Raw genomic sequence first — 26,834 nt, forward strand, 5'->3', positions numbered from 1 at the left:
TTCCGCACTTTTTTTTTTTTAAAGATTTTATTTATTTATTTGACAGAGAGATAGCGAGAGCAGGAACACAAGCAGGGGGAATGGGAAAGGGAGAAGCAGGCTTCTTGCCGAGCAGGGAGCCCAGTGTGGGACTCGATCCCAAGACCCCGGATCATGACCTGAGCCCAAGGCAGACGCTTTAATGACTGAGCCACCCAGGCGCCCCGTTCAGCATTTTCAAGTCTCCACGAAGTGTCAGGCCCTATTTGAGGCTCCAGAAATGCAGAGGTGGCTGACCGGAGATGCTCAAAGTCTAGTTAGGGGGATGAATATACGCTCTGAAATTAAGATCAGTGTGATAGGCGTAATCAGAGAAGTTTGCGCAGGGCACAGAAGGGAAAGAGAAGAATTATCTAAATGGGTCACTTTAGTCTTCCTAGACCTGTGGGTCTCAACCCTGGCTGCATATTAGAATCACCTGAGGAGCTGTGAAAACTTGGTGCTCAAGCCCCAGACGACTTAAATCATTATCTCCAGGGTGGGACTCAGGTGTTAATAGTTTGTCAATAGTGTCTCTCCCCTCCCCACTCCCCAAGTGATTCCAGTGTGCAGCCAAGCTCAAGAACTGCAAACTTAGAGGAATACTCGAATGATTCTGAACGGTAGGAGTTCCCCAGCAATACAGGGAGGAAAGATATTTAGAGAAAACTTCATGTGCAAATTAAATAATTTCAAAGCACATTATTATAATGCCTAGATCACAAGTAATCAGTAAACCTTATTATTTTTTGTCATTAAACCTGGGCCCCTTTGGTACAGCTCATATCTGCCCTCTCCTAAAACCTAACTCCCAAAGCCTTTAAAAAATATAATGGAACTTACTGAGGGTTTCCTGACGAAACTGAGTAATACGTTCCATCCCTGGAGAGGCAGAGTAGGAAGGCCAAAGGAGGTGTGCTAAGGACCTGGGACTTTATCCAGGGGGTGATGGGAAACCATAGACAAGTTTTCAAAGGAACTAATAAAATGGAAAGGTTTTTGTTTGGGTGTCTTCAAGCCTAATTTTCATGCATCTTGATAATACAGATAAAAACTGTAAAAACAGCTCCACCATGTACAAATACAATCACTGCTTTTTTTCCTCACAAAAGGAAATCACAATATTTTATTTCTCAGCTTAATAAATTCAGAACCTACAAATAGGGTCCCTGTACACCATTTTCAAAAACTCATGGGGGTTAAGTGATCCAAAAATTCCTAGCAGAAAAATACAACTTCCACACACCTGAAGGGAAGGCCTGGCGTCTCATTGGCCCACTATTGTCGTTGCATCTTACAGCCACATGGTGTCGCTGTTTGACGACCTGTATTTTCCAGGCCTGTGGTTGTGCAGGTCCCAGAAGGGCCAACAAGGATCTCCAACAGAGGGCATTAATCATGATGTGTCTCACAAGAAGTCTCAGGGTCACAGCTTTTCAGGTACAATACTTTCAGGCCCATATTTAGCCTTCTTCCTAGGCAGCTGGGGTTACTGTGAGTTTGATCTCTGTGTCTGCCCCACGCAAACATGTTCTCAACCCTGCCCCCAATCCCTTTCCTTACCTGGCTATTCTCACTAGCAATAGCTGCTAGTTAAACAGATTTTCATTTTCAACCGTCGAAACACAGAATCCAACTGCTTGCCTTTTCCAAGACAATAGGGTGACTTGCCCACTCTTCTGACTAGCTGCACTAATTGAGCCAGGAGGTCAAATATTACACGTCAGTTGTAACCATTTTGGCTGCAGATAATAGAAAAGCTGATTCAAATGGTCTTCTTAAGCAATAAATAAATTTATTATCTCACACAACTGGCAAAACAGACTTTAAGGTTGGTGAACTCAATGGTTCAACAACTTATCAAGGACCCAGTCTATTAGTCTCTCTGCTCTCCTCTAAACATGGTAGGTTTCAAATTCATACTAAAGTGGTTTTCCAGATGTCTACCAGGAGCAATCAGGACCATATACTTTCTTTTCCATCTAAAATCCTTCCTTCCGGTTTTTTTGACCAATTAGGTCACACAGGCACATACTCTGCCTCCCCATCAGTAACTGCCTAGCAAATGTGAAGAAGACTTAAGATTGGGTTCCAGAAGGGAAAAGGGGTTACCATAATTGGAGTTGGCAATGGGGTGGGTGCTCCTTGAGTCACATAAATTGCAAGGGGGAGGTATGGCTACTTGAGTAAAACTGGAGTCCTGTAAGGGCCAAGAGGACCATGGATCCTAGATGTAAGATCACCAGTATCCTTTACAGTCTTCAAAGCACAAGAAGGCTGATTACCCTCTATTTCCTAACAAGAGAGCCTCCTCATCCCTCCTGGATTTTGTGTGTATCAAGTGGAGGGGAGGAAAATTCTACAGCACTGTCCTCCAAAGGAATCCCCCTCTTATGGACCATCAAGACCTTTCCGGCACCTCTCTTTGCTAGAGAAGTAAAAGACTGCACACAAATTCAGTCTTTGACTCAGCATCCTGCTGCATTGATCTCGAGGGTTTTTTTTTTTAAGATTTTATTTTTAAGTAATCTCTACACCCAAGATGGGGTTCGAACTCACAACCCCAGGATCAAGAGTCGCATACTCTAACAACTGAGCCAGCCAGGCATCCTGATCTCAAGTTTTCTATGGGTCTTCAATGACCCACCAGGATGCTAATAGTTCTAAACACTCATTTAACATTCATTTACAAAAATGTATTAGGCCCCTAGATCAAACTAGATGCTGTGTTTATAGTGGTGAGTAAACCAAATGAGATTCTTGCCCTCATGGTGCTTATGAAAAAAAAAAACACAAATAAGCATTAATTATGATAAATGCTATGAAGAGGAAGGAAGAGAACAGGGGTATGTGGAGGAGGCTCTCTCAGGAAGTGACATTTAAGCTGAGATCCAAAGCCTGTCTTCATTTCAGCTTACTGCTCTCCTCTGTGCTTTGTATTCCAAGTATAAATTACAGCCTCCATTAGCAATGAAAACGGGTATTTTCATTTCTGAACTTCTAAACTGATTCTCAAATTTTCTCCTAGGCATAGACCTATCAAGTTTCTCTCCATAACAAGGAGTATACCAAATTCGAATGGCATTTGGGTGATAAATTCTTCAAGATTCTTCAACTCACAAGTCTTTTAGACTTAGAACCCTTAATTACATGAATACATTTGTTTCTGCCTCCCTTATGAGAATTTGAACTCTGGGGACATGGATCATATCTTACTTTGTTCAGGACCTAGCATTGTCCCTGGCACATAGTAGGTGCTCAACACAGTGTAGATGGCACTGCTAAATTTGAGTCAGATTTAGACAGGGGCATTCACCTTCAATAGCCATTTTCCAGTATGAAAGACCATTAGCAAATAGCTCGAACAAATAGATAAATAACATGGGGTGCCTGGATGGCTAAGTCAGTTAAGCATCTGCCTTCAGCTCAGGTCATGATCCCTGGGTCCTGGGATCGAGCCCCACGTCGGGCTCCCGGCTCAGTGGGGAATCTACTCCTCCCTCTGCTCATGCTCTCTCTCAAATAAATACATAAATAAATCTTAAAAAAAAAAGATAGATTAATAACAAATGCTCAAGAATACAGATTAACAATAGTTATATTAATAACCTTTAAAATGTGTCAAGTTCTGGGCTACACACTTTTTTCTAACTTCTTGACTCTTCACAACAACCTTAACATAAGTACTGTTAATCTTCATTCTACAAATGATCAAATTAGAAAATAGACATCAAAAAAAAAGTGGCAAATAAATAAAATCTTTAAAAAAATAAAATAAAATAAAATAAAAAGTGGGCTCCTGGGTGGCTCAGTCGGTTAAGTGTCTGCCTTTGGTTCAGGTCATGATCTCAGGGTCCTGGGTTTGAGCCCCACGTCAGCTCTGCTCAGTAGGGAGTCTGCTTCTCCCTCTCCCTCTGTGCTCGCACTCTCTCTCTCTCAAAAAGAAACAAAAAAATCTTAAAAAAAAAAAAAAAAAAAAAGACTTGCTAAGATCACACAGCCAGTATGTGGCAGAGCCAGGATCTGAAACCAGCATTCAGGCTCCAAAGCCTATTTCATTAACCACTTGACCATACCACTTCTCTTGATGGGCATCTGCTCTACCATAAGGGAATATGCATTTATTCCAATTTGCAGCTATTTCATCTATTAGTTATCTACTGATGCATAACAAATTATCCCTAAAATTAGAAGCTTAAAACAAACATTTGCTATCTTGACATGTCTGTGGATCAGGAATACAGGACTGGCTTAGCTGGATGGTCTGGACAGAATCTTTCATGAGGTTGCCGTCAACCTGTTAGCCACGGTTAGTCATTTCAAGGTTCAACTGGGGCTGATGGATTCACTTCCAAACTCACTCATGAGGTTATTGGCAGGGCTCAGTTTGTTACTTAGCAAGCAGACCTCTCCACAGGCTGCCTGAGTACCCCCACAACATGACAGCTTCCCACAGAGGGAGTGATCTAAGAGAATGTGTGAGCACCTAAGAAAGACGCAAAAGTCTTTTTGATAACCTCATCCAGGAAGTGACATATCATCACTTCTGCTATATGCTATTAATCACACAGACCAACTATGGTAAAATATGAGAGGATTACACAAGGATGTAAATACCAGAAAGTGGGGATCCTTGGGAGCCATTTTGGAGGGAACTTACTACAATCTGATTGCTCATTTTTTGTGAGTGCCTCCTCCACTAGAATGTAAACTTCACAAGTGAGGAATAACCATCAGTGCTGCTCACTGTTATATTCTCCCCAGTGCTTGCCGTAGAACAGACTGTCAATAAATACTGAATAAATGTAATGATGACGATGATATGAATTCCAAAGAATGAGCTCCCTACAACAATCCTGTCTTACTCTAACACAGATTTCCAGTTGCCATTCATGGTAGCATAAGTAAGTAAGGAAGGAAGGAAGTAAATAAATAAATAAATAAATATTTAAGATTTATTTTTAAGTAATCTCTACACCCAATATGGGACTCGAACTCACAACCCTGAGTTGCATGCTCCACTGACTGAGCCAGCCAGGCATAGCTCAAATAACTTTTAAAAGCAAGATCTTATCATGACTACATTTACTCATAATTTTTTTCTTTTTTTGCTAAAGAAAACTCATAATTTTTATTTCATTGCCAGTTTTCCAGGAAGTGAAATCTCAAAGGAGATGAAAAAAAATTTCTGAGCTGAACCCAAAGCTATGCAGGATTTAGAGAGGGGTGTTACCTAATGGTAAATGCCTACTCAGGAGCACCAGCAGAGCCAGGAGCAAGTTGGAGGAACTGAGTCTAAGATTCTTGCATTGGATAGGACCCTAGAAGCATGTTAAAGTGGTTCTAGGTCAGTGACTCTCCCTAGCTCCCAGATACAATTATCTCAAGATAAAGTTTTTAAAAAATCACCAATAGACTGGGGTGCCTAGGTGGCTCAGTCAGTTAAGCAGCTAGTTCTTGATTTTGGCTCAGGTCATGATCTCAGGGTCGTGGGATCAAGCCTCAGTGGGGCTCCACGCTCAGCGGAGAGTCTGCTTGAGGATTCTCTCTCTCCCTCTCCCTCTGCTCTCCCACTCATGCTCTCTCTCTCTCTAAAATAAATAAATCTTAAAAAAAAATCACCATAGGGACACTTGGGTGGCTCAGTCAGTTAAGTGGCTGCCTTCGGCTCAGGTCATGATCCCAGGGTCCTGGGATGGAGCCCCGCATCAGGCTCCCTGCTCCGCGGGGAGCCTGCTTCTCCCTCTGCCTGCCCTGCTGTTCTGCATGCAGCTCTCCCTGCTTGTGCTCTCTCTCTCTGACAAATAAATAAAATCTTATTAAAAAAATCACCATAGACCTACATTAAAAGAAGTTCTAAGTATGTAATTTAGAAAGAAGAAAAGTGATGAAAGAAGACAAGGATTGTTGAGAAAAATGACAAACATGTAGATAAATCCAAACAAACATTGTATAATTCAGTATAATGATCATGAAGGCAAATGCGTGGGCTGAAAAAAAGGACAGATGCAGATCAGACTTACAAGGTTACTTACAAGGTGAAAGGGGACAGCCATTGGAGTTAGAGTATTCCAAGGTCCTTGTATTATCTAGAAGGAGTGGGATGTTTAGGCTCTGTTAAGTGTGCAATGTAAAATTTTAAGGGTAGCCACTCTAAGAACAGGAATAGGGTCAATGACTTCCAAACCAGTAGACAGAAAAAGGGGAATATGAAAACAAAAATTCAGGCTACTTTTAAGAATGAAAGAAAGACAAACAAAAAGCAGAGCAAAGGTGGGACAAATAGAAAGCAAAAGGTAAAATAGTAGATACAAGCTAAATACACTAGTAATAATATATTAACAGTATATAATTCAAAGTGGGATAGTGCAAAACACCTTTTTCATTATTATTTTTAAAATAAATTTATATCCCCCCCCACCCATTTCTCCCCCCCTCAACCTCTGATGACTACCTATCTGTTCTCTATGAGTTTGTTTTTGGTTTTTAGATTCTACCTATAAAAGACATATTTGTCATTCTCTGTCTAATTTCACTTAGCATAGTGTCCTTAAGGTCCATCCATGTTGTCACAAATGGCAGAATTTCCTTTTTTATGGCTGAATAAAAGTGTGTGTGTGTCAGAGAGAGAGAGAGAGAGATAAATACCCAGAAGCAGAATTGCTGGATTATATGGTAGTCTATTTTTAATTTTTTTTTTGGAGGGGCAGGGAGGGGTAGAGGGAGAGAGAGAACCTTAAGCAGACTCCACACCCAGCCCAGAGCCCAACGCAGGGCTCGATCTCACAACCCTGAGATCATGACCTGAGCTGAAATCAAGAGTCGAACACAACCGACTGAGCCACCCAGGCACTGCTATTTTTAATATTTTTGAGGAACCTCCACACTGTTTTCCATAGTAGCTGCACCAAAATACATTCCTACCAAAAGTGCACAAGGGTTCCCTTTTCTCCACATCTTTGCCAACACCTGTTATTTCTTATTGACAACAGCCATTCTAATGGGTATGAGCTATTCATGTATGTAACTACAGAAAATGGACTCACAAGGAAACACCAAATTCATGTTCATATTGGCTTTGGAGGAAGAGAAGCAAGTAATGGTGTTGGACTTGCAAATCCAATAGGGTTTTTATCTGCAATGTTTTCTTCCGTTGAAATTTTTCAACGAGCCAATATTTAATGATGGTCAGTCAATTCTAGGTAGCAGGAATATGGGTATCATTTTCTATACTTTTTAAGTTTCTCTAAATAAACATGGTACAAATTTTTACCAAGTCTTAACCAACTGGAACATGTGTATGTATTGCCTTCTTTGGCTCCTTGCTCTAATTAAGGGTGTATCTACAGACCCCAGCCTCCACATGACTCAAACCAACACCTACGTTCTCCTGAGCCCGTCAAGCTTCTCCCGTTTGAAGTTCTACAAAATCACCTTGTTTCACTGCTTCTCCACCTTCCCTGTTTGTGCAGGTAGCGCCACAGCGTCCTTGGGCAGAGAGGAAGATGTCTAAGCGGCAGCAGCACGGCCAGCAGCAGGGGACTGGGCGTACTGGCACCGGCTCTGACACACACTCCTCTGAGGCCAGTTTTGAGCCCTGGGCTTGTTTCTAAAGCAGCGGTGCCTCTTCCTCTAAACATATCGCCAGGGCACCTGGGCAGCTCAGATGGTTAAGCATCGGCCTTCGGCTCGGGTCAAGATCCCGGGCTCCTGGGATCGAGTCCTGCGTCGCACTCCCTGCTCCTTGGGGAGCCTGCTTCTCCCTCTGCCTTTCTCTCTCTCTGTCGCTCATGAATAAAGAAATAAAATCTTAAAAAAATAAAAATAATAAACATATCGCCAGTAGTTCAGGCTGGACCAATACGGGAAGGGCATGTGGAAAATTTTAAGTCTTGTAGGTATCAGACTATGTAACTTTTCCCTTTTATTTTGATCTCCATTCACGTTGTTTAAAAAGTAAGTTCAGGAGATCAGTCAATGCATTAACAATTCCCTTTTCAAAAGGAGGCCCAATGAAAGCATGGAGGATGGTGAATGAAAAAAAAAAAATCACTGATGGCCTGGCTGGTTCAGTCGGTAGATCATGTGACTCTTGATCTCAGGGTTGTAAGTTCGAGCCCCATGTTGGGTGTAGAGATTACTTAAAAATAAAATCTTAAAAAAGGAGTCAATCAATCCAATCAATCACTGATGTCAATGGGCAAATCAGTGAGAGGCAGTTTAAGAGGTAAGAACCAGCATCTAGGTACTTCCTGGGGAAACAAGGAAATAATCTGGGAATGAGAATAAAGTCAAAAGCACGGGACACCTGGCTGGGTCTGTCAGAAGAGCATGTGACTCTTGATCTTGTGGTTGTGAGTTTGAGCCCCATGTTGGGCATAGAGATTACTTTGAGGGAAAAAAAAATAGTAAAGTCAAAAGCAGGATCAGCTTGACTGAATACATTTTATACTCAAGTTCAATACCTCTCACAGTATTTTCTTCAGACCTTTTTCTGTAACAGTTCTGTCTAGTAACAAGTGACTAATGCTACCCTCAGTGTCCTGGGCCCCGGGAATGAGTAGGTGGAAAATGTAGCCCAAACTGGTATGTTCAATTCCAGGTATCCCAGAAATTATACCCAAACAGAAAATAGTGATATAGAACAAGCCAGCTGAGGAATCAGACTGCACTGCCTATTCGTGGTGCAGACTTGAGTACACCTCATGAATGTACTCTGTGCTCCATGGGCAGAGGAGCTTCCCAGGCCTCTAAGGAAGGGTCCAGATATTTCTTCAAGCACAATTAACACTTTTGTAATAACAGGCCCCGTTAACATGAACTTTTTGAATCCCACAAGCCTGGCTCCACATGCTGGCTCGGCAACTTCTGAAGGGCTTTGGGTCTCTCTATAATGTAAGTACTGGGCTGTTGTGAAAAATACAAGTAACAATATATAAGGACATAGCAAGCATCCAATAAATTATACCTTAACGGTCTTGTAAAGGATATCCAGATTCCTAAAGTTTTACAAGAAAATATAATCCTTCATTACACAGTATCACAGAGCTGCTCCCCAAGCAGGGTTTCCTGGTCCTAGCCCAATGACCCAGGATTGTTTCTTAGAAGAACTAAGGACTAAAAAAAAGTAATTAGGGACATGTCTTCAGCTAGCCTGGTCCCATCGCTGGAAATTTCCACTCTGGGGCCTTTTCCCTTTTCCCCCCTACCTCATTCTTTCAACATTTATTGAAAACTCTCTGCTCAAGACACTGGTTTAGAAGATAATACAAATATGAAAAGTCTTTGTCTTCCAGGAGCTTTCAATACAGGGTTGCAAACAAGAAATCAGTGCTCACTAACCAGAATCCTTATAACATAATTTGCTTAAGAATTCAGTCATTATTACTTTGCAGACTGATTAAACTAATAGATTGTTCCCTCTTACCTCTCTATCCCCCTTCTCTCACATACTAGCTCAGCATCTAGAAACTGCTTCAACTCTTACCAACCCTAAAGATGAAACAATACGTTAACCTCAAGCGGGGGGAAGAAATTACACAATGGGGCCTCGATGCCCCCATGCCCCCCAATCTTCTGGGCCCTCAGAGTCCCCCCAGAATCCCTTCAAATGTCTGTATATTGTCACTGGGCACACTCTCTACAGGGACCACTCACTGCCCTCCTCCAATGGCCCACTCAACAACCCTCCTCCCTCTCTGCTGGTGACAGTGAAAATCGAAACCACCTGAAACTCACCCAGGCCTGCTCTACATTCATTCTTTAAACAAGTATTTATCAGAGCCTACTATGAGCCTGCACTGTGCCGATGTGGGAGATAACAAGATTGAGAGCCAAGCGGCCATAGCCCCTGCCTTCAAGAACCTCAGTCCACTATTAAGTTACACATCAAGGAAAAATCACACAAATAACTGCAAGGACTAAGGAGAATTCCAAGGGCTGCAAGTGTTCACGGACAGGATAGTTTTCCTTAAAAAATATTTGAAGCGCAAGCTCAACAACAAAGTGGAGGATAGCTAAGGGCAGAGGCAGGGAGGAGTGCCCCGCAGAGGGAAGAGCATCTGCAGAGGCCCCGGGGAGAGAAAAAGCTTGCAACATTTGCGAATCTACATGGGGCCTCATGCGCGCCTTAAGGAGTTTGGGTCTTTACAGAAGTAACCGGAACCCATAGCGAGATTTCAAGGGGCGAATGCCATAATCAGATTTACCTGCCCAGTGGCTTCAGAGCAGGCACAAGGTCTGTTTTTGCCACCAGGTTATCCCCAGCGTCCGGCCCCGCGCCTGCTATCAGCGGGTCTTACCAGCCCGGGGCGGCGGGACGCGGTGCAGGACTTAAGGTTTGGGGATGACGGAGGGCCTCTGCAGAGAGCGCAGAGCTCTCGGCTGAGGCAGCAGGCGGGGGCTGCGTCGGCGGTGCTGGGGGGCGGGGGGCGGCCTGCGCCGGGCACCTCAGGGGACCTGAAGCGCCACAGAGTCGGCGCGCCCGCAACTGGCGGCGGCCGAGCTTGCAGCTTCCGAGGAGGAAGCGCCCGCTTCTCGGCGAAGGGAGCAAGGCCGCGCGGCCTACGTGGCGGAGTGGGAACACGCGCGCCGCGTGGCCCAGAGCCTCCCGCGGTGCTCGGCGGCCAGGTGAGCGCCGCGGCCCAGGTGGGGCGGCCCCGGGCCGGGCCCCAGAAGCCCCTGCGCGCAGCCCCCGGCGTTCCCGCTGCAGGGCGGCGGCGGCGGCCATCTCCGGGCGGCGGCGGGCGCTGCGAGCGGTGGGCGGTGTCTACGCGGACCGTGGGACGGGGCGGGTGAGGCGTCGGGCCGCGCCGGGTGCGTTCCGGACGTCCTGTGTCTGCCCGGCGGAGGGCAGAGGCAAGGAGCGGGGGGGGGGGGGGGGGGGGCAGTCTGCGGGTCGCCCCTACCTGGCCAGGCCCTGCGACCCTAAGATAATCCTCTCCCAGCCCTTTTTTCCTGGACGCGTGAGCAGACTGCATTTTGCAAAGCCTAGATCGGAAGGTGCTGCAACTTGGCTTCTTTACCTAAGAATGCAGCGTGCGCAGCTAACCGTGGCTCTACGTGTTTTTCTGCGTCCTTTGTATTGGCCGCACTGGACTGCGTTCCTGTGTGCCAGGTTGGCCGCAGCATCCATCCCGGGGCCTGGCCCCAGCTGGACGTGCAGTTTGTTGAGTGACGGGACTGTGATTTACTTCATGGCGTCCTTCCCTGCTGGTGGACATGGTTTTCAGTTTGTAGCTAATACCAAAAAAGGCAGTTCATTGAGCACTGTTACGTCTAGTGTGTTGAGCGTGATCCGTTGTTTAGAGTGATCGCTCCTAAGGCTTGTGGTTTACATTGTAAAAATGCTCCTCAGAAAAGTTACCGGTTCTTGTACCTCCGGTAGCATTTGGGGAGGCCTGGCTCCTGGAGCTTCCTGACCGACTTTGCTGGGTCCCAGTGCTTCACGTGGGTCTCGACATACAGTGTCAGCACCTGTTTGTTGAAGAGTGACCTTGTGGCTGGCCTTACCTAGAGCTTTTGCTGAAAAGGGAACTATGAATATCTTAGTAATTTTTAAAACGGATTTGGGTTTAGCTTGGACAGACCATTACAGCCCCCAGTGCGGTTAAACCCAAGTTAAGGCAAAATTCAAGCTGGGTTAGATGAACAGTGGAAACGTCTTAATGGTTAAGTCTTACTCTGAAACGTGACCGTTGAATTGCTAGGGAAGAGATTTTAAAAGATTATGTTGATGCCTAGATATTCAAAAAGCGTTCTTGGAAGACATGTAAAAAGTTTCAAGTGAGGGGCGCCTGGGTGGCTCAGTCGTTAAGCGTCTGCCTTCGCTCAGGTCATGATCCTAGAGTCCTGGGATCAAGCCCCGCATCGGGCTCCCTGCTTGGCGGGAAGCCTGCTTCTCCCTCTACCACTCCCCCTGCTTGTGTTCCCTCTCTCTCTGTCAAATAAATAAATCTTACAAAAAAAAAAAAAAAGTTTCAAGTGAGTGACATCATCCTCATCAGTGAAAATAAATGGAATTTGGTTTTCCATCCTTTTCATTTATTTTATTTTTTTATTTTATTATTTTTTAAGTAGGTTCCATGCCCAGCATGGAGCCCAAAGCAGGGCTTGGACTCACCACCCTGAGATCAAGACCTGAGCTGAGATCAAGAGTTGGACGCTTGGGCGCCTGGGTGGCTCAGTTGGTTAAGCGACTGCCTTCGCCTCAGGTCATGATCCCGGAGTCCTGGGATCGAGTCCCACATCGGGCTCCCGGCTCAGCGGGGAGCCTGCTTCTCCCTCTGACCCTATCCCCTCTCATGCTGTTTCTCTCTCTCTCTCAAATAAATAAATAAATAAATAAAGAGTTGGATGCTTAACCGACCCAGCCACCCAGATGCCCCTTCATTTACATTTTTTAAATTCTGTGCTAAAATAGAGGGAATATTCTTTGTAATGATCATTTTTCAGTTTGGTCACATGATCCTGAAAATTAAGTACGTGTATAAGAGTTTAAGAATGACAGTGGATTAATTCCTTTCTTTCAAGTTTTAAACCAGTCTTCTCTGGCCTTCTCACCCATTTGGTAGGGCTGGGATTCTTTCTCTGTGGGCCCATTCTGTCCTTTACTAGTTCTCTTTACAAGGACACCCCATGTCTGTGTCATAATCATCATTTGGTCTCTCTAGGGCCCCTCACTGAGCTTAGTGTCCAGCTCAGTGCCTGGCACATAAGTGACTGATAACTATTAGCATGGTGAATGAATTTAGAGTATGACATGTGTTTATTAAGTCCAGTTTGTAACTTAGAGATGTGTGACAGATATTTCTCATTTTTCAAATGAGTAAGGTAGACAAGGACAGTTGTGATCATCTTTTGGTTATAGATACAGTCACATTCCAAGAAACACTACCAGCAGGGTACCTAGGTCTTTCCTTTTTGTGTAATTCACATACCATACAATTCACCCATTTAAAGTGTATAATCCAATGTCTTTTTGTATATTAAAATATTATTTTTTTAATTTGTGGTAAAAAACATATGACATAAAATTTACCATTTTAACCATCTTTAAGTGTACAGTTCAGTGGGATTAAGTACATCTACAATTTTGTGCAACCATCACTATTTCCAAAACTTTTCAGCACTTTAGATAGATACTCCATAAATAAATGAATGTATGAATGAATGTCGATAGTTTAGGGAAAATTTTCAAGAAATAAATGTGACCTTGATTTCTCACTTCCCTTCTAATTTGTTGTGTTGTCTTTTATACTTCTATATGAAAAGTTATTATAATTAAGATGGTACCATGCCTTATCGTAGTGTGATAATACTGAAGTTCCTTATAATGGAAAACTGGGCAGTTCTTTCAAGTTTGAATATTGAATTACTGAACTTTCTAGGGTCTCTAAAAGTTGTAAAGCAAAATTTGAATGATATCCCTAAGCCCACTCTGATTTGCAAAGGATGGCTTATCCAAGTTTATATTATGCTATTTGGCTTCCTCTATTGCTATGTATTCTCTTTGCTTTTGTAGTTGGAGGATACCCTCCACTTTCATAGGAGATATCCTAGGGCTTCTTGAGATTAGAAAAGTTCACAAATTTGTAAGGTGCTCCCAAAACAAAGGGATTTATTTTAGGTACAAAGTGTTTGAATCTTTTTTTATTCTAAAATTTTTATGTTTTCCTTGCCTGCTGGATTGCTTTTATCAGTGTTAATCTCTTCTTTAACATCTTTTTTTTTTTTTTTAAGATTTTATTTATTTATTTGAGAGAGAGAACACCTGAGAGGGGATAGGGTCAGAGGACGAAGCAGACTCCCTGCCGAGCAGGAAGCCCGATGCGGGACTCGATCCAGGGACTCGATCCAGGGACTCCAGGATCATCACCTGAGCCAAAGGCAGTCGCTTAACCAACTGAGCCACCCAGGCGCCCTTCTTTAACATCTTTTTAAAAACAGTTTGTGGCTTCTGCCTGTTTCCAGCTAAATAAGTTTGGCGATCTTCCATTTTTAACAAGGAGACAGCACTCTTGGGCATCTATAGGGAGAAGGCTAGGACAGAGTAGATCTGGGAAGCAAAAAATAGTTGTAGCTATTTTTCAGTAGGTTTGGAAGGGATACAGCTGTTAATCCCAAATCTCCAAACGTGGAGGGTTTCCTATGCATGTGTGAATATATGTGTGCTTCTGATTTTAGTAAAATTTAATTAGTATTACAGCCTAGTTAATTCTGAGATAACTGCATGGGAGTTATGGGCCCTAGTTCTGGCTCAGGCCCTACTAGTGACCTGAGCAAACCACATAACTTTTGTGGATTCATTATTGGCACTAGTAAATTAAGTGGGCTTGAGTAAGTGGGTAAATTAAGTTTGCTGTTAGAAAGCAAACTAGCATATCCTTGGTTGCTTCCTGCAAACTAGTCATTTCTTTGAAGGTATCTAAAATTTTTTTTTAATTTTTTATTTTTTTTTTAATTAAGTAAGCTCTGCCCCAACGTGGGGATTGAACTCACAACCCCGAGATCAAGAGTCACGTACTCTACCAACTGAGCCAGCCAGATGCCCCTAAAATATTTTTTTAATTATATATTCCACCATAATATATAGCCTTCTAAAATTGAATATTAAGATTGCATTTTAAATTTGTTACCACCCTGTAACATTGATGCTTCCCAAAGATGCGTACTGTTTATTCTGGAGTTTTAAGTATTCCCTGACCCACTGCCTCATACCCTGAGGGCCTCTTATACCTCTCAATTTGAGAAGCGCAGGACCCAGAGGACCTCTAGGTCTCTTTCAGCTCTGATGTGGTATCATATTTGTCTCTAGTTTTGGGAAACTATAAATTTATAACGGAAAAATATGATCGGCCAATTTGCATGGCTTAATTTCTTTTTCTGAAAACTGGAGATTGCAATTCTATTGTATGTAAAAGCTGTTTCATCAGAAACTGCATGCAATTTGAGAAATGGATTGCAAATTTAGAAAAAAATCCTTTACAGATGTTATCTTTGTTGCTCTCAATCTTTCTTTGCTGCAGTCCTGCTTTTTTCTTTCCTGCCTGCTAATTGGATTAAAGACTGTTTTGCCAAACCATGGCATCTGGAGGCGACAGTCCTGTCTTTGAAGATGCTGAAAGGTAAATGTCTTGCATGGCAATAAAACTAGCTTTTGAAACTTTCAAGATTGTTTTAATCACTCAAGAGTTATTTATCCAGGCTACTTGGTTAAGGACCCATTTTATAAACTTGCAGAATGCATGGTTTTGCTCTTCTGTGATTGAGAGCAAGGGTAGTAAACACCTGGCATGGAGGTGGCCACCAGTGGGACATATCTTTTCCCTTAGGGCCTGGAGGTAAGGTCTCCAAGTCTGCCGTAGCACAGAGTTCTTGGCAATCACTTCAAAATGATATCAAATCAGTCCACTTACCATTTCTTGTTTAGAGTACACAGAGGACATTAGAGTGAATAAAGAGTAAGACGTAGTTAAGAGAGCAGGCTCAAAATATATTTTGTATAGGTATTACATAATATAATATATGGCATGCACACAGGGCACAGATATGATAAGTATTATATATTTTATATTAAAATATTAATATCTAAAAGGTGTATTTAAGTTGTGCCAGAAGCTTATGACAAAACAGAATCCTTTATTTTTTTAAATAAGATTACTATAGTAAAGACAAGAATTACCATTTTCCATACATTTTTATTTCTTTTATTATAGGACATTTCTTCTATGACTTCTCTTCTTCTCAGTATAATAAATTAGAACCCTTTTTGTTAAAATGAATCCTAACTGATTTAAATTTGAAAGGTTTGGAGAGTTCTTGTTTTGGAGTGAATGATCTGAAAAAGAAAAACCAGAATTAAATACTGTGCTTTTTAAATGGGGATGTAGGGAAGAAGTAGAGACTTTTTACTGACCTTTCCAAGCATTATTCTGTAACCCAGCTTAGAATACTATCCTGGATAAACTGATGGGTTCTTAATCCTATTAATATTAAGGTGACTTTGTTTGGAATTACCCGACTATATACCCATATATAGTAGTTTCATCTTAAAGGAAGAGTACATAAGAGGAAGAAGATAGTTATATGTACTGTGAGTAGAAATTCTTAGGTACTGTCACTTTAATATCTTGTAATTTTAGGGGTTTAAAAAAATCTGATATTTTCATCTTGGAAATATTAATTGGTTATTTTCTTACTGTTTTTGGCCTATTGTAATTGCTTTATTTTATTCCCTTAGCCCTCCTTATAGCCTGGAAAAAATGACAGATCTCGTAGCCGTTTGGGATGTTGCTTTAAGTGACGGAGTCCATAAAATTGAGTTTGAACATGGGACCACCTCAGGCAAACGAGTGGTATATGTAGATGGGAAGGTAGGAAAAAAATAAGTTATTTTGTAAAATATGGTATACATAGAAGCTTGATTTTGTTAACATAGATTCTTCATATGTAAATTCAAGGCTTTTCTCTTACATTGGTTATCTTTATATTTGGGCCTGGATCATATTGCTGGACCAAGCAAACTAATAATAGTTATAGGATCCATAGACAATAACATTTAAACTTGAGGTGCTTTTATTTTCTAAAATGTTTGAATCATGAAGTAATAAAATTACATCTAAATAGCATTGCTATTTACTCACTTTAATTATAGCACTTCTAAAGCTAAATATTAAATTTTCTTCCATTTGTGTGTTTTTAACTTTTATATTTTATTGCTTAGGAAGAGGTAAGAAAAGAATGGATGTTCAAACTAGTGGGCAAAGAAACCTTCTGCGTTGGAGCTGCAAAGACGAAAGCAACCATAAATATAGATGCTGTCAGTGGATTTGCATATGAGTATACTCTGGAAATTAATGGGAAAAGTCTCAAGAAGTATATGGAGAACAGGTCAAAAACCACCAATACTTGGGTATTACATTTGGATGGTGAGGACTTTAGAGTTGTGTTGGGTAAGTGAGTGCCGTTTCTGCAGAATTTATTGGCTTTTTATGATGGTTGTTAATTAGTTCCCCTAACCACCCAGACCCTTTATGGGAGATTGGACTAGAGAGAGTGTAAGTGTGTGTAGGTGTATTTCTGATGTGTCCTATGTGAACAAAGTATTCATTTAAATGACTGATTTATATGAGAGCCAGATTTTGTAGTGATGGATTGGAGATTATAAACAGGTTTAAAAAAAAATTTTTTTTAATTTTTTTAAAGAAAAAAAGAAACATTTTAAACAGGCTTTAAAAAAGATGTAGACATTTGTTATTATTTATTATTGATATTTCTATTATTATTGATATTTCTCTTTAAAAGGATATCTAGAGACAGTTGGAAATCTAAGCTTGATCAGTAACAAGGGAATTTTTCTCTAGGTAGCAAGAGGTTTAGTATGGCAGCACATCAAAATTGTCAAAGTCCAGATAAAGTAGATTAAAAAATAAAAAGTAATAAGCCGTTCATCTTTGAGCTAAGTTCTGTTGTTACAGATTGCCATCTATGTTGTTTCCACTGGGCCTATAAAACTTAAGAGACAAATATTTACAAGTTACTATCTTTTCTCTCTTCTGGTACTCCCAGTATTTCCTGCTTCTCATATCACTAAAGTTAAGACCATTTGGATTATCTCATTAATTCATTGATTCATTTATTTCGATAATACTGAGTACCTACTAAATACCAGTTAGCATATCAGGCACTGAGGATATGTAGATGAAGAGATGTTGTCCATGCCTTTAAAGAGTCTACAGTCTAGTCAAATGCTAGCATGTACTTTAAAAAAAATTTTTTTTAAGAATGAAAAATGTGGGGGCACCTGTGTAGCTCAGTTGGTTAAGCCTCTGGCTCTTGGTTTCGGCTCAGATCATGATCTCACCGTCATGGGATCAAGCCCCGTGTTGGGCTCTGCACTCAGGGCAGTCTGCTTCAGATTCTCTCTCCCTCTGCCTCCTGCTCACTTTCCTCTCTCTCTCTCAAATAAATAAATAAAAACTTTGAAAAAAAAAAAAAAGAAAAATGTTTGGGGCGCTGGCTGGCTCAATTGGTGGAGCACGTGACTCTTAATCTCAGGTTCGTGAGTTCAAGTCCCACGCTGGGTGTAGAAATCACTTAAATAAATTTTAAGAAAATGAAAAATGTTTATCAAGTAATTAAATGCACGTAGTTGAAAAAAAAAAAAACCCAGAAACTCCTGTATAGCTTATTTATTGAAGAAACTGGATCAGTTTGTCTTGAAGAGTTTCCTGTGGTCTGGATTTTGTTGATTGCACTTCCGTGATGTTTCTTTTTCTTTTTCTTTTTAATATATATTATTTTAAAGTTTTTATTTTTAAGTAATCTACGCCCAAAGTGGGGTTTGAACTTACAACCCTGAGGTCAAGAGTCACATGCTCTATCAACTGAGCCAGCCAGGTGCTCCCTCACCTCTGTTTTTGTTTCCTATACATTTGTTGTTGACTGAAGAATTGGTTAAATTTAGGTTTGATTTTTTTTTCTGGCCAGACTACTTTATAGTTTTGTTATCAAGAGGCACATGGTGTTTGTCAATTTATTTTATTTTATTTTATTTTATTTTTAGATTTTATTTATTTATTTGAAAGAGAGAGAGATAGTGAGAGAGAGCACAAGTGGGGAGGAGAGGGAGAAGCAGGCTCCCCGCAGAGCAAGGAGCCTGACACGGGGCTCGATCCCAGGATCCCGGGATCACGACCCAAGCTGAAGGCAGACGCCAAACCGACTGAGCCACCAGGCACCCTATTTATTTATTTATTTTAAAGATTTTATTTATTTATTTGACAGAGAGAGACACAGTGAGAGAAGGAACACAAGTAGGGGGAGTGGGAGAAGCAGGCCCCCCGTGGAGCAGGGAGCCCGATGCGGGGCTCGATCCCAGGACCCTGGGATCATGACCTGAGCCGAAGGCAGACGCTTAACAACGGAGCCACGCAGGCGCCCTGTTTGTAAATTTTTTTGATGTTGGCAACCATTAATACCTAATTTTTGCATCCAGTAATTCCTTAGCAGTTGCCAAATGGTGATATTCTGGAATATTTCTAAAATGAAAAACTTCTTGTCATCTACTATTTGGTTGTACAGAGGTACAATTCATATAAGAAATGCAGAATAACACTTGTTTTCCCTTTACTAGTTTTCAAAATACTGAATTGGCTCCTTATTTTCTTCTAAAGGTGATCGTTAAGGTTTTTTTTTTTTTTTAATCATTATTAACTCATAGATTTAAATAATTTGATGTGTATTACAACACACTGAAGTTATTATTCTTATTGGCCATCAAATTGTCCCAGTTTGGGCCAATAGTGTGCTCTTTAGATTGGCTCCTGAGTCCTTTTGACACATCCTTGGTAGACTTTGAAAGCTTCCTTGCTTTCTGGTATGACACGATGTCCTAGGCTCATTTTGAACATCTTCTACTCAGATGTGGAATCACCCTTTTCTTCAAGAAGCCCTGGTTTCTTTTAGAGGAAAATGGTATTTCAAGAGCATAATCTGGGCATATGTTAAAGCTGCTCATTCATTATATCTAGAGAAGCTGCAGGCAGGCAGAGAGAAGAGGCTGCAAGGTGCACATGCTCCAGGACCTCCTATGACTCCCTGCATCCACATCTTAGCCATGATTTAATACTGTATACGTAGGTTCTTTTGTTAACATACATACTTAAACAGGTGCTATACTCATATGATTCAGAAATTACAATATGAAAAGAAAGATACATGGAGAAATTTGCTTCCATCCCTATTCCCATCCACCCTGTTTCCCTAATAAAGATAAGCCCTTTTTAATAGTGAGTCCTTCCAGTGTTTCTTTATTCAGATTCAAGCCAATACAAAATTTTAATACTACCTTATTTCATAAAAGCATCTTGCTTTATTGACTTATTCATATATTTGAGGATCCTCTTATAACCGCACATAAAGAGCTTCCTCATACTTTTTCTTAGAGTCAATCTCCTAATAAATAAAAGTTCATTTAACTCGCTCCTGACAGCTGGGCACTTGGGCTATTCCTAATCTGTTGCTGTTGGAAGCAGTGTTGGATGAAGAGCTTTGTTCACATGCCTCTTGGAATATAGTTGACATTATCTCCTTAGCATAAAATCCCAGAAGTGGGAAAATAGGATCGCGGGTTCAACATAACTGTGCTTGTCATTTGAGTGGATTGTGCCCCATTGCCCCTCCTGGTGCTTTTACCATTTTGTGCTTCCAGTACCCATTTCCCCACAGCTTCTCCAGCTGAGCATGTTGTCAGATCTTAAAAATTTTTTTAATATTCTGCTACATGAAAAATGGTATTTCAGTGTTGTTTTTATTTGCCTTTTTCAAAATTAAGTGAGGTTGAGCATCTTTTCACATTTGAGGTCCTTTTGTTTTTCTTTTCTGATAATGCATTTTTGTGTCCTTTGACCCACTTCCTTTTGGGTTGTTGGTCTTTTTCTCCTTGGTTGCTCGGAGTCTTTATGTTAGTAAGATTAGACTTTTGTCTGTCCTGTGAGTTTTGCTTATTTTTTTCCAGTCTGTCGTTTATTGTATGACTTTGCTTATGTGTGTACATGTTTTTTTAAGTAATGCAGAAATACTCTTTACTTTTATGTAATCAAATATATTCCATTTTTCTTTTATGGCTTCTGGGTTAGCAGGTTTCTTCAGAGGCACATTAATAATAGCTTTCTAGAAAATCTGATACCTGCGCATGTTCAGTGGACATATTAAATAAAATTCCCGTCTTGACCACCAGCATGGTTTACTTTAGCGCCATATGCCCTGCTCAGGTGTTGGGACAAGCTCGGTTTCCCTACAGCTGCGCCTGTTGATGCTCCCCGCTCAGGCTGCCGCCAGGGCAACCAGTGCCCACATCTCCTAGGCCGGGGCCCTCGGCCTCTCTCTCCCTTTAGCCCAGCTCAGAGGCCTCTCTCCGCTCTCTGAGACCCCTGTCTCAAGGTGTGGGGAGAAAGGAGTCCCTATTAGACTGTGTTCCTGGAGTAGACAAGCTCCTGACTGGCACCCCAGGCTTGACCCGCAGGCAAGTTTTTGACCCCTGGGTGCACCTAGGTCCCAGTTCTAGGCTTCATTATAACACCCACAGCTCATCTTGTGACTGCTTGATGAGTGTGGTCTTTCCCGCCACCTGCCAGGACACTAATATTTGCAAGTGGGCCTGGGGATCCTCCCCCGAAATGCACATGTGTTTGTGTACACGTGCACACATGCACACGCCTCCCCAAGTGAGCCCTGACAGCTTGACTAATGCCCAGCTGGCTCATGGCAGCATTTTGCTCCATAGTGTCAGCAGAGTCCACCAGGGATGCCTGCATTTTTTCTTATGATCCAATAATTCTTCCCCAAAATGAAAGCATTACAAAAATGAATAGAGGTTACTGGGCTATCCAGTAGGAAATTCAAGGTTAAATTTCTGAGCCTGAATGCTGTCCATCCTACGTGAACCCTGTCGTAGCCTTTCTTGGTGGCCTCTTTATGCCATCATCCACCTGGCTCTGTGTGAAAGGTGGGGGTGGGGATCATCTGGTCACTGATGCCAGTCTGTGTGGCGAGGCCCCTCCTCGCACTCATTTCTGTGCGTCCTCAATACTGAAGTTCGTGTTGCAGTGTTTATTTTGCTCAACAGGGCTTCATCCATTTGTACTGGGGCCATGATCGTCTCCTAAAAGATTGTTTTGTTTCATTTTTATTTTGTCTGTGAACCAAGAGTAAACGTAGTTTCTTCAAATTTAGAAGAATTGGAAAGCCGTGAAAAGTTAATGGAGTTTTAGAAATCCAGTATATCAAACTTTTCTTAAAATAATAGAGTTAACTTTATATTTGAGTCATAGATTATAGTGGTTTCTTTTGGTTTGTTGCTTTTACAGAAAAAGACACTATGGACGTATGGTGCAATGGTAAAAGAATGGAGACAGCAGTAAGTTGACCCTTTGATTACTCTTAGCGCCGTGGGTAAGGGTTGCCACTGAAATGTTGCTGTGTTTCCTAATGGTGAAGATTGATAATTAACCCAAGGTCCTCTTGGTTAAGAACAAGAGAGAGATGATATACTCCTGACTCCAAATTCTGAAGGCCTTTCTGGGACAGTGCCTGGGGCAGGGAGGGCTTGGAAACGCCTTATGTTGAGAGCTGGCCCCAGCCTCACGCGCTGCCCTTCCTCTCCTGGACCAGGCTCTGTCCTAAAAGGAATTCACACATCAGAAACTGCCCCACAGAGGTTGGCATCCTCCTCTGTTTGCCCAAGTTAAGGTTGGGCTTCATACCGCAGCTCCTCAAACCTGCATGTGTAGGAATCACCTGGGATCTTGTTAAAATGCAAAGTCTAACATTTCCCCTGGTGCCAATGCGGTGTGTCGGCCCACAGGTCACACTCTGAATGGGAAGGCTTTACACCATACCCTCAAAGCAGATAGTACTTTTCTAAAAGTGAAGTTTTTGAAAAAGAAGTGATACACACAATGTCAGATGACACGAAGGCAGATAGGAAAGGGCCCTGTCACAAACCACAGAAGACAAGTGGAATTTGTAGACCAGCAGTGCCAAGAGGCTGCCCCACTCATTGTAGCCAAGCGTGATGACATCCCCATCTAACCCCAGAGTGTCCGGCCTTTGCTGTCAGCTGCTTGCATTGTTACGGCTCTGGGTGGGCGGGATGACTATTGGAGTGATTTCAGGGAGAATGAAATAGTGGTGTGCCTAGCCCGGGGAGCAGGGGAGTGTGGGACTGGGAGCTGCAGTCCCTGGGTGGAAATTCCCCAGGGCTGGGGGGTCTGCTGGCAAGCGGGGGGTACTATCCCTGGTCCCCGCCTTGCATGCTGGCTTCTGGCATGAACACCGGGGCTTGAGACCCACTCTGCTCTAGCCATGTTTTAGCTGGTTGCCCCATGGTAGGTGCTGCCCTTGTCCCCTTCATCTGTTGTAGGTATAGGAAGGTGAAGAGAGGTGCTCAGAGGGCAGGAGGTCTCGGATGCGTTTATTCAGCAGCTATCTAGGACCTACCTGCTGGGTCTTGTGGCTGTCTGCTTCTGAGGAAGTGCCTGTGCCGGAAATCAAATGTTACAAAGATAGATGCTTCTCTCTTAATCCTGGTTTGAATTCTTGAAGGGTTATTTAATCAGGGCTCACTCAGAATCCATCACCAGAGCTTGAGCCACTTACTCTCCGGGTTAAATCTACTGACAGAGACTTCTTTTATGCAGAGACGTTTGGAGAGCTCCATCAGTGTTTTGTGACCCCTGTGGAATACCTTCAGTTATCATTAGCGTGGATCAGGCCCTACTGGTCCTTCCTGTCCTTTCCTTCCTACCCTAGAATTCTCTAGATGCCAAGTTGGCAGTTTTGAATCCTGTTCCCTCCCACTCTCAAGGAATTCTCCAATGCAAATGTAAAGAGAATGTTGTTTTGTGGTATTAAGAATGTGGTTGTAAATAAGAAGTTGAAAGTAATGTTCATCCACAGTGTCTGTTCCTCAGTAATTAGCAGGGAACCACAAGTGTTTGGACAGTAGCTCTTTACAACCCAGGTGCCTCCTCATTGTAACTCAAACCTAATTTGCAGAGTAGTTTCTGCAGCTCCGCATCTGGGCCGCCTTCCCCAGGATGCGCACACCTGCTCTTGCTGCCTGGGAGCTACAGTTTATTTCCTCCTTTTTCTTTCCATGACCAAGATTATGTATCTGGCAAATCGTGCACCTGCAAGGTCCTTGTGGTGGTGTCGGTACACCTCCGGTAAAGAGCCACCGGCCAAATCCTCCCCACAGCTCAGAAAAAGCTCTCCCCCGTGCATCCAGTGCTTTCGTAGGCGTGGGACCCCGCTCGGTCTGCTCTGGCTGCCAGGAAGCTCGAAGCCAAGTTTTAAGTCTGATTGTGCTTTCGTTGCTTTCCGCCATACTCCACTTTCATCCTCAGAGCCTCCTGTTCTTCCTTTCTTCTCTGCACTACCTGGCCCCTGTCTTTGTACTCTAGATCAGTCCTGCTCAGTAAAAATGTAACATGAGTCACAGGCACGAGTTTCATGTGTAACTTTTCTAGTAGCCACATTTTAAAAGTTTTAAGGTGAAGTTCATTTTAATAATATCTTTGATTTAAATCAGTATATCCAAAATACTGTATTTTAACATCAGTATAAAAAGGTTTCAGAGTTATTTCACATTCTGTTTCATTCTAAGTCTTCCACACTCTGTGTGTATTTTGCCCTGAAACAGCACAGGGCATTTCAGACTCAGCACATTCAGTGCTCGGTTGCCCCCCGCGGCTGGTAGCTGCTGTGCGGACAGAACAGGGCGAGATTGGGTAGTGCTCGGTTTTAGTTATCTGTGTATTTTACTGTAAGCCGCCTTACGATCTGAGGAATCGGGTTTTCGGAGTGGGTAAGAACATTCTCTCCCTTCCTGACTGGGGCCTCCTGCAGTTATTTCACCACTCTGTGCCTCGATTCCCTCGTCTGTACGGTGAGGATCGTCATAGTGCTTCTGTCAGGGTTATGGTGAAGGTGCAACGAAGTAACGCGTGCAAACTGTTCTTGATATAGAGTAAGTGACTCGGGATAAAATAAGTGCTTGCTATCATGCTTATTATTTTTACTTTTAAAAATAGTCACTCTTATCTCATAGTGCGTGTTATAGACACACAGCCACGAGATGTAAGGGGCTTTTTTCCTCTGAAACTTAAGATTGTTCAAGATAGTAAGCAGGTACAAATAAGAAACGTTCAGTTCACAGCAGAGATGGAAAAGCATCTAGCGATACAAGCTTCTAACTTTAATTTCCCAAAGTTTAACACTGAGCTAATAGATACTTCATTATGCCGCCCTTTTTAGATGGTGTTAATGCTCTAGACAAAGTTAAATGTTTCTGGAACACTAATTCCTCCTTCTTTTGTTGGCCTAGGGTGAGTTTGTAGATGACGGGACTGAAACTCACTTCAGTGTTGGGACCCATGACTGTTACATAAAGGCTGTCAGTAGTGGGAAGCGGAAAGAAGGGATTATCCATAGTCTCATTGTGGATAATAGAGAAATTCCAGAGATTCTTGAATGACTTCATGATACTGAATTTTAATCTTAAGAGGTAAAGATCAAGACTTTTAAATTACTGTGGTAATTAAATATGTTCATTATGTACTTTTCAGTACACTTAGTCTGCCAGGTGTTTATTTTTTAGTTACTTGAAACTGTAATATTCCAAGGGTCAAAAAAAAATTATGTACAATCACAAAATTGCAATTCATTTTGTAAATAATATAAAATGTTTTAAAGCCAAATGGAAAATAAGATATGGACCAAAATCACTCATGTTTTACAAGAGGAACTTTTTAATAAACACTATAAAATAAAATTGGTGCTGTTTGATTTGTGTTTCTGAAAATGGATGTCTTCGTTAAAAAAAATTTTTTTTTTTTTTTTTTTAAATTTTAGAGAGTGAGAGCACATGAACCAGGGGAGGGGCAGAGGGAGAGAATCTCAAGCAGAATCCGTGCTGAGCACAGAGCCTGATGCAGGGCTTAATCTCACAACCCTGAGATCGTGACCTGAGCCAAAACCAAGAGTCGGACGCTTAACCGACTGCACCACCCAGGCGCCCCTATCTTCATGTATTTTTAACTTATGGAGGTAGATTGTCTCTTTAGTTTAAAGCAGTTGGTACATAATGATATGATTAGTTTAACTGGAGAAAATGAGTAACATTTTCTATCTGGAAACTTTACTATTAAAGAAATGCCAAATAGTGTCATATAAGAATTTAATTAAAAATGGGTTTCTGAAAATGTAGTCATTCTGTTTAATCAGCACAGTGAGGACAAAAGAACAGGAGGAAGAAGCAAACTTCTTGACACCAGGCTGCCTCAGTTGCATCCTCAGGCAGTGCTGAAAATGTCGAGCTGCATCTGGTGTTGGGAGGTGAGGCACACTCCCCGAGGCGGTCTCGTCAGAAGGGGCAGTGCCTGAGATTGTGACGGTCTTTCAGGGCAGGATATAGCTACCAGTAGGGCCTTTTAGCAGGGTGTCTCATGTCCGTTACCACACGGCGATCCTCTGAGAGGAGAGGTTCTCCATTTTCTAGACTTGCTCTGTCCAATATGGGAGCCATCAGTCACGTGGCTATTTGAGTTAAATTACTTAAAATTAAATACATTTGTTAACAAATTCCTCCATCACACTAGCCACATTTCAAGGGCTCAGTAGTCGCTTGGGGCTGGGGGCAACCGCATTGGACAGTGCAGATACAGACATTTCCCTCATCCTACCACATTCTGTGGACAGCACTGGCCTGCCTTCGCTGCTTCGGGTTTCCTGAGCTCCTCACTAGTGGCACAGGCAGGATTTAAAGATTTTATTTATTTATTTATTTATTTAAGAGAGAGAGAAACAGCATGAGAGGGGAGAGGGTCAGAGGGAGAAGCAGGCTCCCCGCTGAGCCGGGAGCCCGATGTGGGACTCGATCCCAGGACCCTGGGATGATGACCTGAGCCGAAGGCAGACGCTTAACCAACTGAGCCACCCAGGCACCCGGCACGGGCAGGATTTAAACCCAGGTTTTTTCCGACACTGAAACCCATGCCCTTTACTACTAATCTCCCTGCCACTAACATATTTCTAAGAGATCTGGGGCAGAACAGAGGCACAACCAGGTTCAAGGGCCAGGAAAAAGGAACCAAGAGGAGAACAAGAGAACAAAGAGGGAGGGTGCTCAAACAGGCCTGGGCCAGGTAGGCAACGTGCTGGGTGGCAGAGCGAGCATAGTAAAATGAGCCTGTGACTACTTGCTTCCTCTAACATTTTTTTTTTCAAGTCTTCCCAAATTGGCGGGTGCACAT

The 26,834-nt window shown here is 42.3% G+C and overlaps 2 protein-coding genes across 6 annotated transcripts in view; one reads left to right on the forward strand and one right to left on the reverse strand.

The window, feature by feature from the left end:
• The window catches only part of CEP70 (centrosomal protein 70), a 106,131-nt gene extending 95,647 nt beyond the window's left edge, over window positions 1-10,484 (reverse strand). For all 3 annotated transcript variants that reach the window (XM_034995662.1, XM_034995669.1, XM_034995692.1), the window contains exon 1: window positions 10,227-10,484. The gene's annotated coding sequence lies outside the window, so the exon portion shown is untranslated. The remainder of the gene's footprint in view (window positions 1-10,226) is intronic.
• A 23-nt stretch (window positions 10,485-10,507) lies between these two features.
• Window positions 10,508-25,354, forward strand: FAIM (Fas apoptotic inhibitory molecule). 3 transcript variants are annotated; one of them, XM_034995712.1, is made up of 6 exons: window positions 10,562-10,647; window positions 15,045-15,143; window positions 16,259-16,391; window positions 16,742-16,970; window positions 21,888-21,937; window positions 24,908-25,354. In XM_034995712.1, the coding sequence occupies exons 2-6, from the start codon at window positions 15,100-15,102 to the stop codon at window positions 25,055-25,057; spliced, it is 606 nt and encodes a 201-aa protein (XP_034851603.1). In that variant the 5' UTR covers window positions 10,562-10,647; window positions 15,045-15,099; the 3' UTR covers window positions 25,058-25,354. The 3 variants fall into 3 exon arrangements, with proteins under 3 accessions (XP_034851620.1, XP_034851603.1, XP_034851612.1); XM_034995729.1 differs by lacking the exon at window positions 15,045-15,143 and having other exon boundaries at window positions 10,508-10,647; XM_034995721.1 differs by lacking the exon at window positions 10,562-10,647 and having other exon boundaries at window positions 14,549-15,143.
• Window positions 25,355-26,834: the final 1,480 nt, after the last annotated feature.

This window comes from Mirounga leonina, unplaced genomic scaffold, assembly GCF_011800145.1.
Source record: "Mirounga leonina isolate KUSES-001 unplaced genomic scaffold, KU_Mleo_1.0 Mir_115, whole genome shotgun sequence".
NCBI classification, from domain to species: domain Eukaryota; kingdom Metazoa; phylum Chordata; class Mammalia; order Carnivora; family Phocidae; genus Mirounga; species Mirounga leonina.